At 35.8% G+C, this 24,231-nt stretch overlaps 1 protein-coding gene across 3 annotated transcripts in view; it reads right to left on the reverse strand.

The window, feature by feature from the left end:
* The window catches only part of LOC115439980 (potassium voltage-gated channel protein Shab), a 47,666-nt gene that overhangs the window by 8,015 nt on the left and 15,420 nt on the right, over nt 1-24,231 (reverse strand). For all 3 annotated transcript variants that reach the window (XM_030164086.2, XM_030164085.2, XM_030164084.2), the window contains exons 2-4: nt 7,366-7,622; nt 6,003-6,230; nt 520-826 (exon numbers count right to left, since the gene is read on the reverse strand). In XM_030164086.2, the coding sequence (XP_030019946.2) occupies nt 520-826; nt 6,003-6,230; nt 7,366-7,553 (723 nt within the window). In that variant the 5' untranslated portion in view covers nt 7,554-7,622. The remainder of the gene's footprint in view (nt 1-519; nt 827-6,002; nt 6,231-7,365; nt 7,623-24,231) is intronic.

Consider the following 24,231-nt stretch of genomic DNA (forward strand, 5'->3'; position numbering starts at 1 on the left):
GACACATATACCTACTAGGCTTGCTATTCTATATCCTACGTTACAACCGTCGGAAATTTACATATGTGTAAAATAAATCAGTAGGAATACGAATGTTATGCAATACTGTGTACCTAGTTTAACACATTTTAAAAAATCGTGTACATATTTATATTGTTATAATTTAAGTAATTTGTTTTAACATGTGCGCAGAGTGAAAATAAGTAATTCAACTTTTACGTGATTATTGCAATTTTCTTTAAAAATTGTTTCATGATTTATCTGAAGCTTGTTTATGAACTAATAAGTGTAGTGAAGAAATTTGTATTAAAGTGTAAGTAGAATGTGCTATATTGTAACCGGTTCTTGCAGAACTTGCGAATTGACAAAAAGCATAATATTTCAATATTACTACATTGGGAACTGGAACAAAAACTATATAATGTACCTTTGACTACACTTCCCTCAGCTGCTTTACTAATGTTCAAGTAAATAGATAAGTGTTAGTTGTTTAATGAGAGTTGATGTACAATACGTTACCCTGGCTGCTATACTCGTGGTTGGCTTCTCTAGCAAGTCCCAAAGCCACTTCTGGTACTGCGCGCAGGTCCCCTGGCCAAACTCCTCCTCTTCTCGCTGGCGCAGGCTCTCGGCCTCTTTGCGCATCTCTTCGTGCACGTGCTCCTTGCGCTGGTGGTACTTGTGCTGGCAGCACGACTCCAGGTACAGCTCGTCCACACCCCAGTACTCGAGATCATCGCTGAATGCCAACACACACATCTCGTCCACTAAGTGCAATTTCCCAGTCCGATAAAAGTTGAGGATTGAGCTGAAACTTTTCGGATGCCTGAAAATTTTGTTTTTATTTATTCATATAGCCCAAACTTAATTCGTTACTGACTTTTTTTTATATACGACTGTTATTGCTGTATAGTATTTGACACCTATAGGCATTTGTTTTCGCGGGGAAAAAACGCGTTATCGCTACCACCACTTGGAGAGCCAGTGGAATGGTTATGTTGGTTTCACCGGTCTTATGGCCCAATGTCGACACTCGGGAGTATGACATCATCCGAACGAGCATTGGACCGAGTGCATAACCCCTGTATGCCCTACACCGGCATACCAACCAAAACCCGCGCTGGCCTTTTTTGGCGCATAATAGGCCTAGTACATTAAATACATATGCGTTATACAGAATACATTCATAACAAATTATGCACAAAGTCTGTGGCAATAGCTTTTTCTAAATTAATTCTTCTACTTAAAAACTGACCTTTCCGACTCCCGGCAGTAATAAATTTAATAAAACGTGGTGTGCCCTACATAAGAACTTTAAAACGCCGCTATGCTGTTAGACCGTTTCCCTAGTTGAATGTTGCTGTTAATTGTCCCATTCTACTATGGCCCTGAATTTCAAGGAAATTTTATTTGACAGTTAACCAATTAATGTAGATAGTACTCATTGTATTACTATTTTGTTTGCGAGCATAGATTAGAGTCAAAGTTTTGTATTTGGTATGTATGTATATGTATGTATGTATGTATAGCGGCAATAGCCTAGTTGGGTGTGGAACGGACTGCCGAAACGAATGTCCGCAGGTTCAAATCCCAAGGGCACACACCTCTGACTTTTCTAAAAAATCATGTGTGTATTCTTTGCGAATTTATCGTTCGCTTTAACGGTGAAGGAAAACATCGTGAGGAAACCTTGCACATCTGAGAAGTTCTCTATAGGAATTTCGAAGGTGTGTGAAGTCTACCAATCCGCACTAGGCCAGCGTGGTGGACTTAAGGCCTAATCCCTCTCAGTAGTAGAGGAGGCCCGTGCTCAGCAGTGGGCAAGTATATGATGCAGGGCTGATGTTATTATTATTATTATCTTTTTTGTAATTTAACGTTTTCTCGAAGAACTTATTCTTCGGTTTTAAATGAGACTCACGGGTCTAAACCAAGTCAGAATCATTTTTACGGTAAGTGAGCAATGGGGGTTTCTTCTTGGAGAAACTTACGAACAATTCTACACGTATTTAGAATTGCTGCCTTTTGCATAGTAATATATGAATTTGTTGGGAGATCTAGTACCTTAATAGAGTTTAATAATAATGTTGGTATTACACCCGTACTGGAGAGAACCAGGGGTACGATATGAACTTTGTTCAATTTCCATATCCGGGTTATTTCTTCTCGTAATTCTGTATATCTGTTAATCTTTTCGGTTATTGTTTTTTGTAAATTATGAGTGTTGGGTACCGCTACGTCGATTATGTATGCTACTTTATTATTCTTGTCCATTAATGTTATATCTGGTCTATTGTTATGTATGGTTTTATCGGTTAATATGGCTCTGTCAAAATACATTTTATATTTGTTGCTCTCCAGTACTGGCTTCGGATTATATTGATAGTAGGGTTCTGGTTTTCCGGATATCAGACCATGTTTTAAAGCTAATTTTTGGTGTATGTAATGAGCTATTTGGTTATGTCGGTGTGTATAGTCGGTTTGGGTTAGTGTTGGGCACGCGCTAGTTATGTGTTGAATAGTTTCGGGTTGTCGTTGGCATTTCCTGCATTTATCATCAGTGGCATTGGGGTCTTTTAGTATGTATTTTTTATAATTCTTGGTATTTATAACTTGATCCTGAATTGCAAGCATAAAACCTTCTGTTTCTGGGAATAGTGTGCCTACTTTAAGCCATCTGTTAGATGCTGTGGGATCTACGTGCGATTGTTCTAAATCATGTTTATGCCTACCATGTAATTCTTTTCTATGCCATGAATCTAATTTTGTGTGGAGTTTTTCTGCTACTGTTTTAAACTGCTTATTTCGGTCAATCAAGTTTAAAGGTGTAAAATTTTGGTCTGATTCTACTGTGGCTAAATGAATTTTGCTGGATAAAGCTTTATTGTAAAAGAAATTTCTTAATTTGCGCTCTTGTTCTTCCCAGAGGATTTTAAGATCGATCAACCCTCTTCCTCCTTGCGTCCTTTTAATGGTCATTCTTTCTATCGCGGATTTAGGGTGCAAATAATTGTGTTTTGTAAGAGTTGTTCTAGTTTTAATTTCCAAATTATTAATGTTCGTACGTGACCACTTTACTATCCCAAAAGAGTATGTTAACAATGGTATGGCAAATGTATTAATAGCTTTTACTAGATTTTTAGATGTTAGGGATCTTTTGCATATTTTATTTAGTCTATTTAAATATTGTTTAGTTAGAGCTGCCTTTATTTGTGTATGATTTATTGTCCTACCTTCGTGCATGCCTAAATATTTGTATGTTTCATTTTCTTCCATAAGTGAAAAGCAATGATCATGTGTAATACTAGTATTTAATTTTTTTCCTTTGTGTAGTTTAAGAGTTTTGCATTTATCAAGTCCAAAAGTCATATTAATGTCTCTACTAAATTGTGCTGTTATTTCTATAAGTTTATTTATTCCTTTTTCTGTCTTGGCAAATAATTTAATATCATCCATATACATGAGATGACTAATTGTGCATGAAGGGGTGAGTTTGTATCCATGATTATGTTTATTAAGCTGGTGAGAAAGGGGAATGAGGGCAAGGCAAAACCACATGGGACTCAAAGAGTCTCCCTGAAAAATGCCATTCTCTATTGGAATTTCACAAGTAGTTATTGAATTTATTCCGTTTGTCAAGTGTAATGTAGTCCTCCATTTAATCATAGCTCTTTCCAGAAAAGCTATAAGTTGTGGGTGAATTTTGTATATTTGTAGAACGCAGATTAGCCAAGAGTGAGGTACGCTGTCAAATGCTTTCTTATAGTCTATATAAGTGATATTTAAATTTCGATTGTTGGTAGTTGCATGTTTTAGTATTGTAGAGTCTATTATTAATTGTTCTTTACATCCCATATGATTACGCCTACAGCCCTTTTGTTCTTCGGTTATTATTGTGTTTGTTTCTAAGTGTCTATTTATTTTATTTGTAATGCATGATGTAATAAGCTTGTACAACGTTGGTAAACATGTTATTGGGCGATATTGTGAAGGGTCACTTGTTTTATCAGATTTTGGAAGCATATAAGTAATGCCTTTTGTAATAAATTCTGGTAGTACAGCTGTGCCTTTAATAATGTCTGTTATAATTTTAGCTAGAATTTCGTGTAGTGTGTAAAATTTTTTAATCCAAAAGTTATAAACTCCATCTACTCCTGTGGCCTTCCAATTCTTCATTCCTTTCGTTACTATCTCAATATCACCTCGTGTAATACATGTAAATTCCATTTGTTCAATATCTTTTACATGTTCCTCTTTGCTTTTAATCCAGCTGGCGTCGTGATTGTGTTCCGTTTTCTTTTTCCATATGTCGGCCCAGTAAGTTTTAAGTTCGTCTACTGTTGGTATTTCTTTATTAGGAAGGTCAGTCGTGCATTTTTCACTCAGGGATCTATAGAAAGTTTTTTCATTGGAAATAAACATTTTATTATCTAATTTTCTCTGGAGGGATTTTTTATATCTTGAAAGTTTTTGTGATTTTACTGTTAGTCTTTGTTTTAATGTATCTAAAAACTCTTGTGGTCGAATATTATTTCTTTCATGCGTTGAATGTATTTTAGTTTTATTAAATATTACTTCTACTTTCTTAATTACTTTCTTACTTCTGTTATTATTTATGTATTGTGTTAAAACACCTATATCCCCTCGTAGTTTGTTTATGTCTCTTTCTATTCTTATTTGCCACGCTGGTTTCTCTGATTTGGATTTATGAGCTATATTTCTATTATTATTTTGAATTTTAAAGCCTAGAGTTTTACATATTACTAACGAGCTGCAATATATTAATGTATGTAGATGTACTAAATCACTATCAATACTGTAAAATTTCTTTAAGATATCGTTGTTAAACATATCTAGTAATACGCATAATTTTTTAGTTTCTTTTAATCGAGGTAATTTTGGTCTAGACGTAGGGTCAGTTCCGGTATACAGTGTTAAGTAAGTTTGCAGTTGTTCCTCAATTTCTTTACAGCGTAATTCGGAGTTAATGTCTGAGTCTCGTGTATCGTATTCATTTAGATGAGCTAGTGAGATGAGTGATGGGTCTGAGGTTTGTGTGGCAACGTGTGATGTTTGTGAGTGTATTTCCCGATTCGGCGATAGCAAATAAGTTACTACACTACTGTCTTCTTCAAATAAGGGTGTGTTAGGTAGTGTATTTTGTGTTGAGTTTATATTATTAATTTGAAACCCTAAATCTTCTTCATTTTGTAATTGTAAGGTTACTTCTTCTCTTATTGTATTTATTTCGTCATCTGATAAAAGTTTGTTCCTTAATATTACGCGTCTTTGGTCAGCAATTCTTTGGGATGTTACATTAATATGCGGGTATTTAATTTTAAATTGTTCGAATAATCTATTGCAATACATAGTTTTGTCTGTTTCTAGTTTTGTAATATATAAGTAGGTGCGCATTATGAATTTATTTATTTCGTTATTCCATTGCATACGCACCCTAATCTTGCCAGCTTTGGTGGTCGCAGGTTGAGTGGCTTGTGCCTCCTGCGAAACATCCGCAGCCGGAACTCTATTGGCTCGACTTTCAATTTGTCGATCTGGGTCGGCTGTAGCATCTAATCCAATATTGGACTCGGTGGGAGTCCGCCTGCTCAACTCCACACCGCTGACGGATCGCATGCTGTGACACCCAGCGTCAGCTCCAAGTGTGCCCCGGCGATCGCCCCCGGGAAGCGGCCCTCTCAGTTTACTTTTTAATCGCGTCTCCATTTTGAATGGGTTACCTTTACCTTGTTAGCCGTGTAAGTTTTATAATAGTACACGTTGACGCCCCCCACGTGGTCTGGTGTTCGACTCGGACGTAAGGTAGGTTTCCGGGGGGCTTATTATTATTATTATTAAAAATAATAATAACTAATAATATAAAAAATAATATGTGTATGTATAAGGCATTTATGTAACGAACAGTATTTACTCAGAAACAGGTGAAACAGGTCCTTAATCAATAAATAATTCAAATTCTGGCAATTCTTTAACGAGCATACCTGTCGAAAAAGTATTCGTTGTCTTGAAGTGAGTAGTCGTCGCAGAGTTCTGTGATGGCCTCGTGCGTGTTGCAATCGCGCAGGCGGCCGAGGCGCGTGTGCGGCAGCCGCTCGAGCGTGCGCCACAGCACCTCGTGCCGCACGCCGCCCACGTTGATGATCACGCGCTTGCTCAATGCCTTCGCACGAAGCATCATGAAAGGCTCCGGTGGTAACGACGACATTGATCTGAAATCATATTTGTGTTATATTAGAACAAATATATGAATATGTCAAATTAATGATAACCGCTACCGAACCATTCAAACAAGATCTTTAATAAGAAGTTATAGCTGTAGCGTTAAAACATTTACGAATTCTGAGGAGTCACTAGTGCTACGACGGCGTAGCGCGTCCTTGGTCTAAGGCTACGAGTTACGATATAAACTGGGTGTATTCATTTTATTTCTTTCAATTACTAGAGTAAATAAATATTGAACGTACCGACATAATATATAATTTATACGCCATACGGTCGATGAAAGACCAACTTGTTTCACTATCTTTTATAATGGGTATTTGATTACATGTAGGTATCCGCTGCCCCCGCTTAAGGACGTTACACCAGATGACAAATTGGTTCGTATTTATTAACCCTGTCATCAGTTCATTCCCTTGTTACATGACACAAGACACTTTTAAAACTATACATACATACATACATACATAACATCACGCATTTTATCCCCGAAGGGGTATGCAGAGGCGCAACTAGGGCACCCACTTTTCGCCAAGTATGTTCCGTCCCATGATGTGATAGGGGGCGAGCCTATCGCCATATCGGGCACAAATTCCAGACTCCGGGCTGATACTGAGCAAAAAACCCAAATATCACTTTGCCCGACCCGGGATTCGAACCCAGGACCTCAAAGCGCTATTGTACCGGACATACAATACAACTACGCCACCGAGGCAGTCTACATACTACTTTTATAAATCACATCAATTTTGGCATCCTCATCTGAGGATTAAACTCTTATAAGCTAATCCACCACCACCACCACTAGGGCTAGGCCTCTTTAGACCAATAGAGATTTCTTTAGTTGCGAGTGGAAAGGACTGCCGAGACGAATGTCTGCAGGTTCAAATCCCAAGTATTGTCTGTGAATTATACTTGCTTTAACGGAACGGTTTATCGTGAGAAAATCTGGATACCTGAGAAGTTCTGTATAAAACTTTTGAGGGTATGTGAAGTATGGCAATCCACGTTGGGCCGGCGTGGTGGACTGAGACCTAAACCCTTTGTAGTAGAGATCTACGCCCAGTAGTAGGACAATATATAATACAGGCCTGATATTATAATTATATGTTTTGTAAATTATACCTGGAGTGCGCCCGCTGCAGGGCAGCGTTGGCGCCGGCGCCGGTGGCGAGCGCGGGCGCGGGCGCTGGCGCCAGCCCGCGGTCGAGCAGCGCATCGTGCGCGGGCGCCGCGAAGCCCATGGGCGCGCGCGGGGGCGAGTCGCCCACGTGCAAGCGCGCGGCGCCGCGGCCCGCCCCCTCGCCTCCCATGCCCGCTAGCTCATGATGCCAAACTCCGCCGCCTCACTGCTTCACACATATTTGCACTGCTGCTTTACCCTGAAAAATTAAAAAAACCATTGCTTTGTACGCGTACTCCGAGTTTACAAAATCGTATTTCGAAATAAACATCAATCACTACTCCGTTCTCTAGTTGGAATGGTATGAAAAGGCTTACATCCTAATGAAGCTAAACATTTTGTACACAATTGGCAATCATCGTTATTGTGTCCGTACCGGTAGCGTGACGTAGCGTGCAAAACCGTCGCCGAGTACAGTGCATTTAAATTGTGTCACGGTGAGCAGCATCCGTCCTGATTTTAGCGGCCTTGACCTCTGCCCTTTTGTCGCATTTTCAACAATTTCACAAAGACAAAACACTTTAGTTTTAACTTTTTAAATAGATGTAAAATAAAGTTTCTTAGGCCTGTTGTCCAATATTTGAAGCAAGATTGATGTGTTTTGTAACTCAACCTATTGTTATTACTTAGAGAGCTACGGCGCCTACCGTGTCTTCGCGACATACTTATAGAAATAAAAAGACGACAAGAAAATGATTATGAGTCATGGTAGGAACTATTTAATATTGTGATTTAATTTGGATAATAATGCTTTAGGCTCGTCTAAATTTACCGGTTAAACTAAACAGTTTACCAGAACGGATTTGAAAAGCGGTTTCGTGTATTACTACTATATCCAATATTTCCACGCAACAAATCATAATGAATTAGTATCCGGTAGATATCTTGCTTATTTTGTTTTGCTGATATGTGTTCACAGCAAACCGTAAATTGTTTATTCAAAGGAAGATACGGTAGAAATACGATAATATAAAATATGTTTACACGTGCGCTACTTACGCGAAATATATAAATTATATGATAAAATGTACCGTTCCTGATGTATTATTCAGACACATTCGTCATAAAGCTACCGAAATAAAACAGAGGGAAAGGAAAAGCAGAAACGTACATGTTGAGACTATTTCAAAAGAGTAGGCAGTGGGCGGAAACAGCAATCGATTACTGGATCGCGTGGTCTGCCCTGCGACCCGGCCTTATCAACCTTCCATGAGATCGACCCTCATCTAACACAATAAACTAATTCGATGTATTTCCAACCGATTATATTCACGAACAGTATTTTATTTTAGTAATAAAATATAGCTTGTATAACCAAAATAAAGAAACAAAGAAATGACCTTTAGAATTATAAAAACTTTAAAATAATTCACAATTAGTAACTCCTTGACTATGAACTACAAACAAACAAATTTACTTACTTGTCATCTGTCTCATCACTTGTTTGTTTTCCAAATAAAATAAACTAATAGCTTGTTTTTGTTGTCTATTTCTTTCCTTTATTGTAAAAACACATTACTAATATTTTAAACATCGAGACAAACTCAGACTCTAAAAGCTTCGTAACGTCGTTGTTTTATTATTGGGAATAGTGTAAAGTTTTCCTTAAACCCAAATATATTAAATATACGGGCTGTCTCGTATAAATTATATTAATACTTCTATCGTCTACAACTTAAATTTTAATGCGATTAATTTACAAGGGTTTAAAGTAATGTTTCGTATAGATTAAATTAAATATCCTGAATCTTAAAGGCATCTTCCTTTACCAAGTTTACAATATATATTAGTATGAGCGTGTCAGAACCCTTTCGCGTAAACTTAATTGTTGCATGCTATTATTTTATGAACCGCTTACGAAACAAATTGGCTGTTGATTGTCTATGACGGTATCGGCTCGTTAACACATTTATTACCAACTGTTTAGATTAACAGTGAAGATGATTACTATATTAACGATATAACATTTCATTTTTAACTTTACTGTTTTCCTAATATGAGCTTCTATTTAGGGTTATGATTTATTTCTGTTCTTTACGTTTATTAAATATTTACCGCATTAAATTCTTATACAGATATATTGATTAGAATCCGGTAAAGATCAATAAGTTATAGGAATTTCGGTGGAAAGGATAAAATATGTCAAAAAACGAGAAAAGAGGCGCAATACGCCCACACTCTTACACATTGCATATGAATATGAAAAATGAATTACTGCCTAATTTGGCAACGAATTTTAAAACAGTTTTCTCAATAGTGGTTCTTTTTGTATTATTTTCAGTGTATAAAACACTTAAAACAATGTACAGAATCAAACATAGGAAAATACTCTATTATAGAGCGATAACTTTATTTATTTTTTGTCGTAACAAATTGATTTATCTAAATATACATAAAAAAATGTATCATTTAGGTATCTACGATACTAAGCTCGTGTAACAATTTCCAATCTTTATCAATTCAACAATCATAAAAGTGAGAAAAATATATTATTTTAACATAGTCAAGTACATTAATTGTACGACGAAGTCTTCGCTGGCCTATATACCTGATAAATAGGACGTGGCGTCTGTAAATGTGAAGCCAGTAATCGTCGTCGGCGCCACTCCGTCTGCCCGACAATGCCTCCCGGCGTTTCTTACCAGTCCAACGAGACACAAAATTATGCCATTATTGTTATTCATCGAGCAAATTGTATAACGAACCTACTGAATGATAAATATCCTGGTAATGTTGTTATCTTAGTGATGAGTGAAGGAGATGAAAGTATAGAGTAGGCTTGAGCAAGGGTGTAGACGAGCTCCGTATTGATCTCTCGTCGTACGGACAGCCGAGCCGTCGCCGCCGGTAAATAACGCCAAGCTACTTCGAAAAGTTTTTTCATCGCCTTATCGTCCTTTTAGTGCGCACAATAACAAGTATTTCATCGGCAAATTCTGACTATTTTAACAAAAACCATTTCACTCTTTCGCAAAGGAATACATCTTGGAAGTAAAACCATGTTGCTTGAATAAAGACAAGAAAGAATTTCTTGATTAATGCAAGGACAAAATTATTTTAATAATAAAATAGTCTAGTGGAACAGTTGTATACATTTTATAATACGTGCTTGTAAAATCATAAATAATAAAATAACGTTTTCAAGGATTTCACGTCAGAGAGATCGTCTAGAATTACAACCTAAGACTAAAATCCCACACGTTGATAATTATCAATAAGCTAATATAAACAGCCATATACCCTAACGTAAAAAATCTTAAATATATAAAAGGCTTTGATCACACAACACTAAAACGCTAATAAAATGTTTGTCCAAGTGTGGACATCGAACTTGCGACTTATGGTTTCATAAATGGCTTCCCAAACAGTGTATCATAGAAGCTGTCGCAAGTATAAAATAAATTGTTACCTAAAACTAGGTAAGTTCTCCAAAGTAATATAGTACGTACATATTGCATACTTTATAGCTTGGCAGGCGGCCACTTGTATCACATTTGCAGCATTATGGCAAATATTTGCACAATAGTAGTTTATGTCTTGAAAACATTCAACTTATTCTATGCTTTTATTTACCTTTATCAGAATATTAATAATAATTATGTCTACTTCCAATGATGATGCAAATAAATCATACTTAGTAATTAAAGATCTAGACATCAACCTAAAAAATATGTGAGAAACAAAACATTACTGCGCTCTAGGCGCTTTGTCTTTTATTCTTCGTTTGAAATATCTCGTTACGATCACTAACAAATATTCTCGACACAAAAAAGTAAAAAAAAACTTATTTGATATGCTGGCACAAGGTACGGTAAATACGCTTCGTATACAAAGAGGCTATATGTAACAAAAATATGTTACAGGAACACGATGACTTTTGGAGCGTAGCCGAGTCGTAGCAAGCTGCTACGGACCCTCGCTTACTAACCTTTGACCTTTTGTAGCGCGACCGCTCTTCATTCAGGCTAATGTAGCTTGCTCCGCAACCCGTACACGGCGACCTACCAATAATTGAATCTACGGCACGTGTGCATGAATAAACATCTTTATTATAAACCCTTTACAGTGAGCCTTTATTGTTGTATACGTATGTATTTCTAAGTATTTTAGGTTGATAGTTGTATATCAGATAGTTTTTATTTTGTATGCGTGTAAGCGTGTATATATTTGCCACAACAATGGTTAATATATCTTTCGCTAAGCAGCGTGTAAGTACTGTATTTGCTCGGTTTAAAAAGCATTGCAAACAATGGCTTTTGTGGAATTTTGCCCTAAATATAACATTCGAGATGACGAACGCAGTTCAGCACCACTTTGAGCTTTGTTATAATTACCGTATATTTATCATCCCATGTATGGTCATTTATAGTCATTATTCAGATGGAGACAGCTCATCAAGATATGCATGTTGTACTTTAAAAACTGTTGTTTGCTTGATAGCATTGTTCAGGGTTAGAGTATTCATATTCTTCAACAGCGACAATCAGCGAGGCGCGCAACGAGGTAACCGATTGTTTATATCTATTGTGTTATAACAGTTTAATAAAAGCTTTTTAATGATAAAATAAAGTATTATACATACATAAACGTCGGTGATGTACTTGAATTTAATAGCATAACAAGAGGTAGGAAAAAAACGATAACGCAAAATGTTCTTTAAGTGCTGTTATTGGATTCCTCAATAAAATAATTATGATATAATGAATAGCTTGCAGAACCTATTGGCGCTCATGTTTAAAGCTCTTAACGTCGGTCGCAGTTTCCCTTGGCTATAATTAGTAGTAGTACGTTTGGATAGGGGTGTGGTGCGGGATACGGAGGGTCGCTGGGGAATGAAGGCTGCATACAGAATGCGATGTGTGGGTGCGACGGCTGACAAGCCGACTCTAAAAGAAATTCTTTCAGCAAATATGTAACTTTGATACATAAAACAGCGTCGACAAATTGTTTTGAGAGTTACAAGCCGTATTCATTTTATTTTTATGTTATGGCATAACTTTATTAAAAGGATTACAAACTGTCGTTAGAAAAAAATATTTTTATGTAACTCTTATACAATTTTGGTTCTTGTGATGTTCACGGTATGTGTATTGATTACAGATAACATAATTATTATAAGACTACTAAATTAAATCAGATTGGTGTTATATAAAACAAACTGTAGATACTGATGTAAAATATTTATTATTGTTAAGAACTTAAGCGATTTTGATAAAAATAAAAAGAAATATCACTGACTACAGAAATGCTTTCAGTAATATTTCACCAATCAACCGACTTACTTATACGATTGTCAATGACCAACTGCCCCGGTCTGTCAAACAAACAGTATTTTTATATATAATATGCAGGCTAAGAGAAAGAAATAACTAAAAAGTTCTTTAAATTTTATATCTATCAGCCTTAAAAAAATATAGTTCTTTTGTTAAAGTTAGCCTTCAACGAAAGCACAGTGCATTTCAAACATCAACATTTTTCTCTATGTCCGCAACCAATTTTCTAAAACATTAAATCGTTCCGAGTCATAAGGGCGGAGGGCTCTGTGACTGAGCAATAACGACTATAATTTAAGTACGTTTATTTGTCCCATTGCGGCGCCATCAACTCTGAATAAATTATAATGTAACGCGTAGCTAACAACAAAATCAATACCAGTACAAATATAAAATGCAACGTGTAATTGATGCGGCGAGGCCGACGACTTGTTGGGTAAACATATTCCAAAAAAGAACGTTTGGTATTCTATATTTGAATTAATCACACTATTATGACTACAAACATTTAAGAACACAATTCTATCAAGTCACATTTTTATGAACGCACGCCATTACCTTGTTTCATACCATTTTTATGCCGATAGTGGCATGGCATTTATGTATAAATTACTTAGTTTCGTTTTCCAAGATAAGGAAAATATAAAATTAAAACGGATTACGAAGGTCGCATTTATTATGTGAAAAATAGTTAAATTACCAAATCATTTGAGTTATAATTATTTAGCATAGTAGGCACATATTTTTTTAATAAGAAACTATTTGTTTTCCCGGCTATATCTCCCTTCGACAAAGGTATGTGTGGACGTACCTATATTGCCATCAAGTGTCTGCACTCTTCTGCCTTTACATGTGTTCAAAAATCGATACATGATCAGGTCGGTAACAAAGTATATATACAAATGTTTGCAAGCTAAGTCAAACGTTTATCCAATAATTTGAATTTGTAACAGTTTAGCAAGCTATGGGAGGGGGCATGTGATTTCATTAAAAAATAACAATTGAGAATATGTTGCGGCCACGGCAGGACCAAATTCTTGATTAACATTTTAAAAATATCCTTTATGGCTACTTCTATCTTGGAATAGGGCACATAGAGACTTCTATTCCTGGCAATGGTGTAGTGCAGTTGGGGCGGCAAGGGCAACCCACCCCAGGTGGCACATTTAGGGAGGCCGCAAAATTTCTAAAATTAAAAATATAAATTATAATATAAATACTTTTCTCGCATGTAACTAAGAAATGAGCGCGTGACGTTTATTTGTGTTTTGGTGCAATGGACACTTATTTTTTTGATCTCGGGGAGTAATATTATTTTAGATTCGCTTCTGGCGGCAAGCTCCCACGCTACGCACCCATTCCAGGAACTTAGAATATAAATCCTTCAGTCCTATTGATGCTATAATTTATGTTACAAGAGTTGTCTGCGCTTATGCGGTACCTTACCATTTACCTAATATTGAAAAAATGTCGACCCAGGCATCACACTTTATATGTACCTACCCTCAGCCTAAGCCCTTAATAAAAATAGTAACTTACAAAAAAGATAAACCACATAAATAATTGATAAGCGGCTAGTAAACAATGACTCAGCAAAAATAACACGTCTAGACAGCAGCTCATATTTTCTCATTTGAGAACATATTTTAAAAACTTACAAGTAATAAAAGTCAATTCAATCTAGTTATAAATTTATAATATATTTAACGTAATGCCAACAATTTTTATGTAAATTGTGTTTTAATTTAGAAACGGTTGGTGGCACGGTCAGGCTAAATACACCAGTAATTAAGAAATGAACGGTGAGAAACTGAACGACACGCGACAGTTCACCAGAGCTGCGCATGACGTGTCCGTCCGCATTTAGCTCGAGGAGTGTTTTTGGCACGACTCGCGAGATCTTCCCGTACTCCCGCTTTTCGTTCCCTTCAAACTACAGTCAACACTTCAGAACACATTGGTTCCGCCGACAGGCCGCGATCTAAACTATCATTACATACTAGGTCCACGCAATATATCATGCAGCCCATGCTACGTTCACTCAAACTGTATTATTTATTTTAGTAAAGATTTTTAATAATCAAATGAGTCACGAAACAGAGCATTCATGGCCAGTGATTCAGATTTATCCTGGTCCGTGGTATGTGAACTGTGCAGTGTTGTGTTCCTGTTTCAGTGTTTATTTATAAGTTTACTGTCACGTAAGGCAGCATTGCGTCTTTTAAACGCAACGTGAACAATTAGTATGAACGTGAAGAAGAAAGTACTCGTAAATAAAGAACCGTCGTATTAAACTTTAAAAAAGCTTATCTCGATGACATGAACCCCTACTATCGTATTACTCATATCGTACTAATGGACGCGGTGTTGTTTTTGCCTTTTTATTGTTGATGGGGTCGTAATGATAATATCGCATTGTGTTGGGTGGGTATTCAACAATTGCATGCAATAATATGATTTACGTGCGTAGATGTGTCATACATTGCGGAAACTATAACTTCACTATGTGGGCTTAAGGAATAAATGTATGTATCTTTTCCATTGACAGTAAAAAACCGATAATGATTTGGATACTTTGAATAATTGTGATATAGACTTTAGTAGTACTTAAGGAACCTTTTTAATAATTTTATAATCCAGAAGACCCCCTTGCCATTTCCGTTGTCAGGTGATAGTTCATATACTATTATAAATTTAATGTACTTACGCAAATACATAAAATATCTAAATAATGAGATATAAGTAAGTATAATTTTAAAACAGTCACTAAAGTAACAAAGCATTGAAATAATGAGTCCCTGAAGCCCACTCTTTTGTGCGAATTTCACAAAACTGTCACAAAGAACCAGGGAACAGTGAGATTACACCAACTTAATTAATATTTAAATTCAGCTCTTTATGTATTCAACATGCCTAAGCAAATTCTTTGCCAAATCACTTTTGAATATACGAATGAAGTAGTGGTATACTACTATCTTTGTTATGTAAGTTTATTTGATATTTCCTTGCGAACTCAACAGTGCAAGAAATATCTCACGTGTATTTTACATAATAGACTACAACTTTATATTATATCACAGTAATTATACAAAAGAATTTTGTTATAAATAATATTATAACAGCTATTCCATCGAGATTATAATTCAGTGAAGTGAACAATTGCTTCATCTGTGCCAAAGCGATTCAGGATCCAAGTAATTCACGTACAAGCCGACAACCGCGGGTTTGTGTTGTACGTAATGAGAGTACAAAAAAAAGTATTATGAACCTTATAAACACGTTCTAATGACGTTGCAATGGACATTGCTTAACATTGAATTTCTTAATATATTCGCTTATAACTTTTTTATTTATAGTTCTACGACAAAAAAGTTACTGGACCAAAGTTGTAGAGAATTTAATTTGCAACAAAAAATGGTCATAATTTTTTTTTGTCAGATAAATAGTTTAAGATACACATCGTAAAAACCATTTCAACCCCTATTTTCAAGATGGCGGCCGTGGAACAAGGGTGGCGATGCCACAAACTTGGTTTTAGCTTTACACTGATCCCCCTTCCCTACACTTCAAAAAAATAAAATTGCTTCCTCTAAAAAACGCAACCCCAAATGTAACTTTTCAATGGACTACAAGCCCGCCCAGAACTTTGAGTTACGAAGTCTTGTTATTTGTATGGCCTGTCTAACTGTCGCAGGTAAAGTCGTAACAAGTTTTCGATACAGCGCGAATTACGCATTACGCTCGTTGTGTACTGTGTTTTGTTATTTGGAAAGTAAATCACTAATACATACCTGTTGATGATCAGTAGTTAGTGCATACTTTACATCTTTTAAAACAAGCGCATTTATCGATATTTCTAATTTAATGATTTTATTCCACGATATATTGCCTTCATGTCTTCAAGATTTTAGGTTCATAAAATACGTTCAGGTTAATCTATTTTTATTTATTTTTACTACGAATTTTCGCTTATGCCGATCACGTAACTGGGTACTACTTGTGTAGCTAAAAATTAATTATTCCGTAATATGTTTGCTGTTCTCTTTTCAGCATGGTATAAAATGTATTCGATGTCCTCCAATCAGATTTATATTAATATTTATGCAGTCGTATTAATAAACGGGTCGTTGGCAAGTCTTTATTAATTATCTTCATTTTTACAAATATAGGTATTGTGGTACAGTCACCATAGAAGATAGATGCGAATTTATCTAATAAATGTATATAGAGACACGGATCGACAATCTAACGTAATATTTAGGTAGCTCTATGAGCCCTCGCATCGGTGCGTACTAGCCAGCAGACAGGATTAAATGTGTTCTCAGGGGCATTCAAGGAAAGGAAATTTTGTGAATGTCGAAAGCGGATTCCGAATAGCTACGACTTTATTAAACTCATATTTTTTTTGTTTTATGAGTTGAGTAAAGTGAATAGTTTTTTTTTTGTTTAAAAGCCTTGTTTCTATTGTATTAAACGGATATATTTTTTCTTTCATTTCAGGCACCATAGATAATAAGATAGATCTCTTTTCAGCCAAAAGTATGAATGCCGCAGTATTCATAACAGATAGATTCATAGTATGGATTGTTCTGTATAAAACTTATTGCGAAATATCCATACATAAGTAATTCAATGGGATAGTAGAATCCATTCAACGAACGCCTCGCCTAATGCACGAATTGTCTTATGTAAAATAGCACTTCGTATATACTTTCATTTACTTTATTTATCTACTTATTCAAATTTATTTCTGTTATTACGCAGTAAAATGAATCATAAGTGAATTCTTCATACACAGCGTGTGGCAGTAGTGCAAATATTTGTAAAAGGAAATGCTATGGAGAGAAGTAGGTAATTAATAAATATAGACACACAAACGCATAAAATATTATAATTAAGATACATAGGGAACTCGATGTATATCTTTTATTCGGCTGTAATATTGAAAGCCGCGATCGGAATGTAACAGCGCGATGTAATGGACAGAGGCAGATTTGTATAGTTAGGGGGTTAAAGAAGTGGGTCACGTCACGTCCAGCCCCTTTGTACCGGTTGTGTATCGAAAACACTGCGCTGCATATGAAAAGAGTAAAGACCGAGTGAATTTAGCATTACGTCCAGAATCATACACAATTTATATTCATCCGATTCTGTACCAGTGGCAAAATGTGAATATTTCCGAAAGCGAACCCGACACAACACATAAGTATTAGTATACATAAAGACGTTCTGCAAATCGTTCTGATGATAATAAGATTCTACAGATATTCTACGTAAAGGCAGGATTTAGGTAATATGGACCCTTCGCCATTGCTCTGTACCATAATTGTGCGCTGAGTTCAACATCAGTAAATAACTACGATCAGGAAGAACAATAGCAAAAGCCCAGTCGAGCCTCATTAAAACCATACATAAAACCGACTTTATCGTAACTCTATCACTTGAAGCAGGTAACAACCATATACTTCAAACACGTCATATAGATCTATCTGCCGAGTTGAGTGCAGAGCGATAATGACTGTGTCAATTAGCCAGCGTCGACTATAACACATATTTCCACTTTTCACATATTATTATATCATGATGAGTTTTATGAGTATTCTATATCGAGTGTTTATAATTATATTGTGCGAATAGCATTATATTATTGTATAGATAATCAAGATATGTATATTGGACTACTATACTTACGCATACTATACTGAACAGCAATCACGGTTTTAAAAATAAGATATCGACTGAATCATTTTACTCCCACACAATAAGCATCATATTGTGGTTATATCGTCCCTTGTACTTCAAGTCATTTAATGTTATAAAAATCTCAATATTTATCTAAATCCAATATGAGGTCAACGCAAAATGTTTTTGTAAGATACAGTGCATGGACTTTACCAGACGTCGCTTTGTATCATCCATTTCCTCATTCAATTCAATCAGTATTTTTTTCTTTTTTCAGCGTATAATTGTAAAACATATAATGGGGTCCGTCGCGCCGTGCATTCTTCATCAACTTGTTGCCGAGAAATGCTACACTTCTATAAAAAAACATTTGGTAAAATTGCCGAAACAACCTCAGCAACTTCAATTGTAATAATTGCGCCACACGTCATCAGCAAAGTGTAGGTACTCGTATGTTTCCAAAGCAACATGGACACTCTGTGCTTGGCGCCGCCAATCGACGCAACGTCGACGTAGCTCATAACGCGTATTTTGGTCGTCGCCTTGATACAGGGCTACCGCATATCATACGCGTACGTTTAATATTAACTATTCCGTCATACGTAACCGACGCCGATTCGGAACCAGGACGCATCCGCCGCATAAGCGCACAATACAGTTTCCCGATTGATTAGCGCTGAGAAACAAAGCAAAGGATAATTACATCGATTTCTATACTCCGTGTTTCATTAAACAGAGTATACAAAATCACATACGTAAGCTATCATCAAAACACAGGATATGACGGCTAACAGAATTTCTGTCGTTATTAACATTACCGTACTACAAATAAACAATAAGATTTTCTGAATCTCTAAGCATGGATTTATCTGAAATGTATTTCCCGTGTTATACAATCATGATAGTTATCTAAGCCATTAGACATCTGGATCTCTCGAGGCACACAAAATAAATATTTTGCATGGAAATAAACGAACTATAAATAGTACAATATAAATCGAAAATGATCAGATATTTTTAAGGAAAGCATTTTTGCCTAAATAAATAATTAAACACATTAAGCTTCGCGAATTGTTAGTACAATACTTAAAAATAGGCACTCACGGATTCATACGAGTATTCGTTCACATAAAAAAATCTCACTTGATTATAATGAGCGCTGGCAACTCTTCTACATATAATAGGTACCCATCATTCATTGCTATTAACCTACTTATTATACTTAATATTTTTTTTATATTAATAGTACATAATATAAAAAATGAATTACTATAGAGACTACGAATTTATTTACAGATTCATTAAAAGTAATGATAAGATGTTTCCCTATACAGCAGCTATTTAATTCAACCTGCAGTTTCAACCGAGCTCGCTTTCCATAAACAAAACACGCGTTCAATTAGCATTTCAATAACAAAGACGTACTTAGTAATCATAATTAGTAAACACAGATTATTAAATATTAACGTTAAAACATTAAACTAATTTATTACGCTTGAAGAAAGTAATCAGCGCTAAATGGATATTATTGTTCAATACCCGATGATCTGAAAGTATACATTACGGTCTTGAAGGGAACTCACCATGAACTTCAGGCATTTCACTTCTATCTCTCAGCACAAACACGTATCGAGGTGCAATACTCCAAATTTATGTTGACCAACAAACTTTCAATTTGCAAAGTCAAGGTCTGATAGTTACTTGGGTATCGTAGAGAAAACAACGACCAAATTTTATAGCCGAAAGCATTTATTAATTTGTTTAAAAAGCAACGATTTAACTGTATTGAACGTTTATATGAATAACTGGATAATTGGATTCTCGGAAGGAGTTTTCGGCACGCCTGCGTCAGCTCGATAGCGAAACGGGCCGCATACACGATCTAGTTCGAGACATTGACCTATCTGCCCGTCCGAGTGGTATCGACATTAAACTGCGCGCAACATATACCTACGTAGAACATGCACAACTATTACGAATATAAGCCGAGTGGAGATATTTTTGCCCAAGCAGCTGTCTGATGCGACCGCGACTCTGGTACAATTGATCGACAAGCTTAAGTACTCGGGCATAAATTTGAACTGATTTCAGTAACTCTCCACACAAACAGACAGGAAATAGGGAAATAATACATAACGCAAATACATGCGTGTTTTGTCGTGCTATACAGAATTTGCTCCCTAATTGCTTGCCTGGGCCATACCATTGTGAGCCATACCATCAAACGTTTCGTGGTGGCTGGGGCAGTGTAATGCAATAGTGGTTCGAACCAATGCTGCACACACTGTCGTCGTAAGTCTTTATAGCAATTGACCTGTTCATCTCGTTAATTAGTTATCTGCAATAACTATATCTTCCCATTGATACAAAAAGTAAAAAGGACACCAAATAAATATTATAAGTCTGCTCGGACCGACCAGTAAGGAGACGCAAACAACGCGTGGGTCGATAAATAAGAAGGGCGTAAAAGAGTAAAAAACGCGGAGGCGTAATCAGATATACTGGAGGAATCGTCACCGGAGGAGAATGGATATATTATACAATATAACTTAATTAAAAGACAGCGATAATTGTATGTGAGCATCAGAGAGGCACCACAACGGACAGGTGAAGCAGAATTTGTGATGAAAAAATGAGAATGTGATAATTAAATATGATTTGAAAATTCTTTCACTAGTTTCTCCTGGAAGGGAAATATTTTTTTTCTTGCTGACTCGTCACTGTCATGTCGATTTCAAGGTATATTATATAATATAATTAGGTATATAGGTGTACATATAATATAGATATATATCCTAGGAATAATACTCAAATCCTCAAGTTCCCAAACTTTTTTTTCTCATAGACCACTTCCAAAATTTTGCTGGTTCCGGTGGACCTTTTTTTTTGGTTTACTCCATGTGAACCCTCATTTTTGGTCACGCAAACATAAACCCTCGTCAAGTCTCCATCTGGACCACTTTGGGAACCCATGCTTTAATCTAATAAATATTAACATCGAGGAAAGAGGTGGTCCGACTCAACAGGTACTACGACAAACTACTTTACCGTATGCATTTTTTTTACTTTAGTTAGGTATATATTAAAGCATATTATAATATGTCGTATTGCTAAAATCTTATTTAACAGTACCTATAAGACTAAAAAAGCATTAAAAGAAATTATGGTTTATGAATAGTGCACTCCTCCTTCTTCTGTGTGATGTTATTTTGGCTAAGTGCCAGGTTGCGGCTTTCTACTTTTAAAGTCGCTTTCACTTCGCTTTGTCTCGAGCATCCTACATAGCGAAAACATTGACTTTAACGTATTTATCTATTAATTCATTTCTCCCTGTACCAGCCCGTTTCGGAATAATCTGCAATCTCAAGCAATTGTGATCGAAGTACATACTCTAGTGACAAAGACTCAAATAAATGTTCCTCAAGTCGTTCTGTTCGTTCAGTTCATTCGTTCTGTTCATAAAAAAGACACATCTTATCATCTTCATATCTGACGTGGAGTTCCGTAACAAGCCATCTTTTATAATCAGGAAGTGCAAGCTGTAACTTGTTACATGCTCTTATAAATAAGAACCTCGAATAATTGGCATCTTGCTCAAAAGATGACTGTAACCGGCAGCCACTCAACCTTATCTATGCTGCTACAATTCTAACATGGAATTTTACGACACCGCAATGGACTCGTGACTCCTGCCGTATCTTGGGAGACAGTTTTCTTAACAGATTCAGTGCGTACTATATTATGTAGTTTATAGCATTATAAAATACATTTAACGCCATCCGGTCGTACATAAAACACATTTCTTCATAATAAACCGCATTCAACCCAGCCGCAATGTTTCCTGTCGATTAGCAGAGACAACATTAACGGAGCAACATTTCATTATATTTTTTCCTTGATTTACTTTTCCATAAGAGTTTGCTTTCCAGTTCCTCAAACCGAGACAAAATATGTCCTTGTAGGATCCACAGATATATTTTTAGTTAGACCGCTTTCAATTGAAATCGCTAATTGTAGTCTCTTATATCAACAGTTGTTCCAATTGGGTATAATAATTTACTTAAGCACGTTACCAAAATCAAATGAACCTATCTCATCCACCGCTAATATTAACACGTCCGTCGTCATTAATCACGGTCGTTCCGCACTTCGCGTTTCAACTCCGAAGATATTATGCGGGCAAGGCGAATATTTCCTCTGATCTCAGATCCTCAGCTGTCCAAAACTGTATGGCGACATTTTAACTACATCTCTTCCATTTCTATGTACCCTATTAGGGAGGATCGGATCATTATAAATTGATCTCAAAGATGTCATAACAAACGTGGTGAGCTTAGGTAGCCCGTCATAATAGCCAGGTCATTTAATATTTTTATTACCCGCGTTAGATTCGCTTTTAGAATACTATAACAGCCAGTGTTTTTTATTTATTTAATCAATTCTGAACTGGTTTGTGAGATAGTAAACAAATGTACTGGGGTCAAATTAAACATGATTCAATTGTAACAAGTTAAATATCTGGTAAACGGTTAGGTAGTGATAGTATAGAGGTTCCAAACCAGAAAAGGAGCGCCTTAGGTATTGGAAGTTAGAACCTCATCAACCTCACCATAACTCGATGCCATTCTGAGTACGTCTAACATTTTTATGGCTGTGAGTGTATTGGTTTTTTAATTATTAAGTACATAAAGTAAATAATTTTACCATTATTTCATTTCGCATTACTGTTAATGTATTAATTTTATTCGTTTCAGTTTAATATCTATTATATCATTCCTGTCAATACCACGTTTATTGGAGTAAATTTTTATATAAAACCATAGATAGTTATAAAATTCATAATCTGCAGAATTTATATGAAAAGGCTTTTAACAACGTCAATACATATTATATTCCATTAAAACTAATTTATTTTCAGTACTTATCTACAAGAAATTAGTCCCGAATTTTACCAGAACATGATGAGATTTTTTATCGATTAAGATAAATTTAAAACTAAATATTTTAGCATAATAATAGTTAGATATACAATCAGAGAAAGGTCTGTTTCAACTAAAAAAGTCTATGGATCATCACCTCAATTCCAGACTAAATGAATCTTCTACACTTCGGACAGCACACGAACACCAAACGTATCAGTCTTTAGTAGGATATTCACTTTTCGAAAAAGATTAACTACGTTTTATATCATAATCCGCAAGAATATTATGTTTCCTTAATACCAAGAAACCATAGTAGAAACTAATTAGAAGCACAACACAAAATTAATATTTGTGCATATTTAATTTTAATACTCGCTGTTGATAACGACATTGACCGCGTAAAAAAAATCCCTAAATGTTTTCCGGATTAAGTAATAACCTATATATCCTTTCTTATAGTTCAAGCTTACTATGCTCCAAATTTCATCATAATCGTCTCAGTATTTTAGCTGTTTCAGCGTAACAGAAAATTTTACTTTCGCATTTATAATACCTATTAGTATGGATGAGCGTAGGGCTAATTTGTTAAGGGCCTGCCGTGACACGCGCCTCAGGCTGTCGTCATCGCACGGGACTCATAAATTCACCAATTTAATAGCTGTCAATAATGGCCCAAGTTTATGAGCCATCCTACCAATTTACGACATCTTGGCAAGAAGCCGTACACACCGTGACTCCTCATTGTAACACGACAAAAAATATTTACTGTATTGCGTACAATACAAGCATATATTTTGCTCGCAATTATACTCTGTCTACCTGTGAAAACTATATTAAAATCCGTTCAGTAGTTTTGGAAATATGCGCCAACAACCAAACTTAAAGCAGTAAACCGATCAAAAGAGAATTCCAAAAATCGCTCCTTTGTTTT

Source organism: Manduca sexta, chromosome 15 (genome assembly GCF_014839805.1).
Source record: "Manduca sexta isolate Smith_Timp_Sample1 chromosome 15, JHU_Msex_v1.0, whole genome shotgun sequence".
In the NCBI taxonomy this organism is placed as follows: domain Eukaryota; kingdom Metazoa; phylum Arthropoda; class Insecta; order Lepidoptera; family Sphingidae; genus Manduca; species Manduca sexta.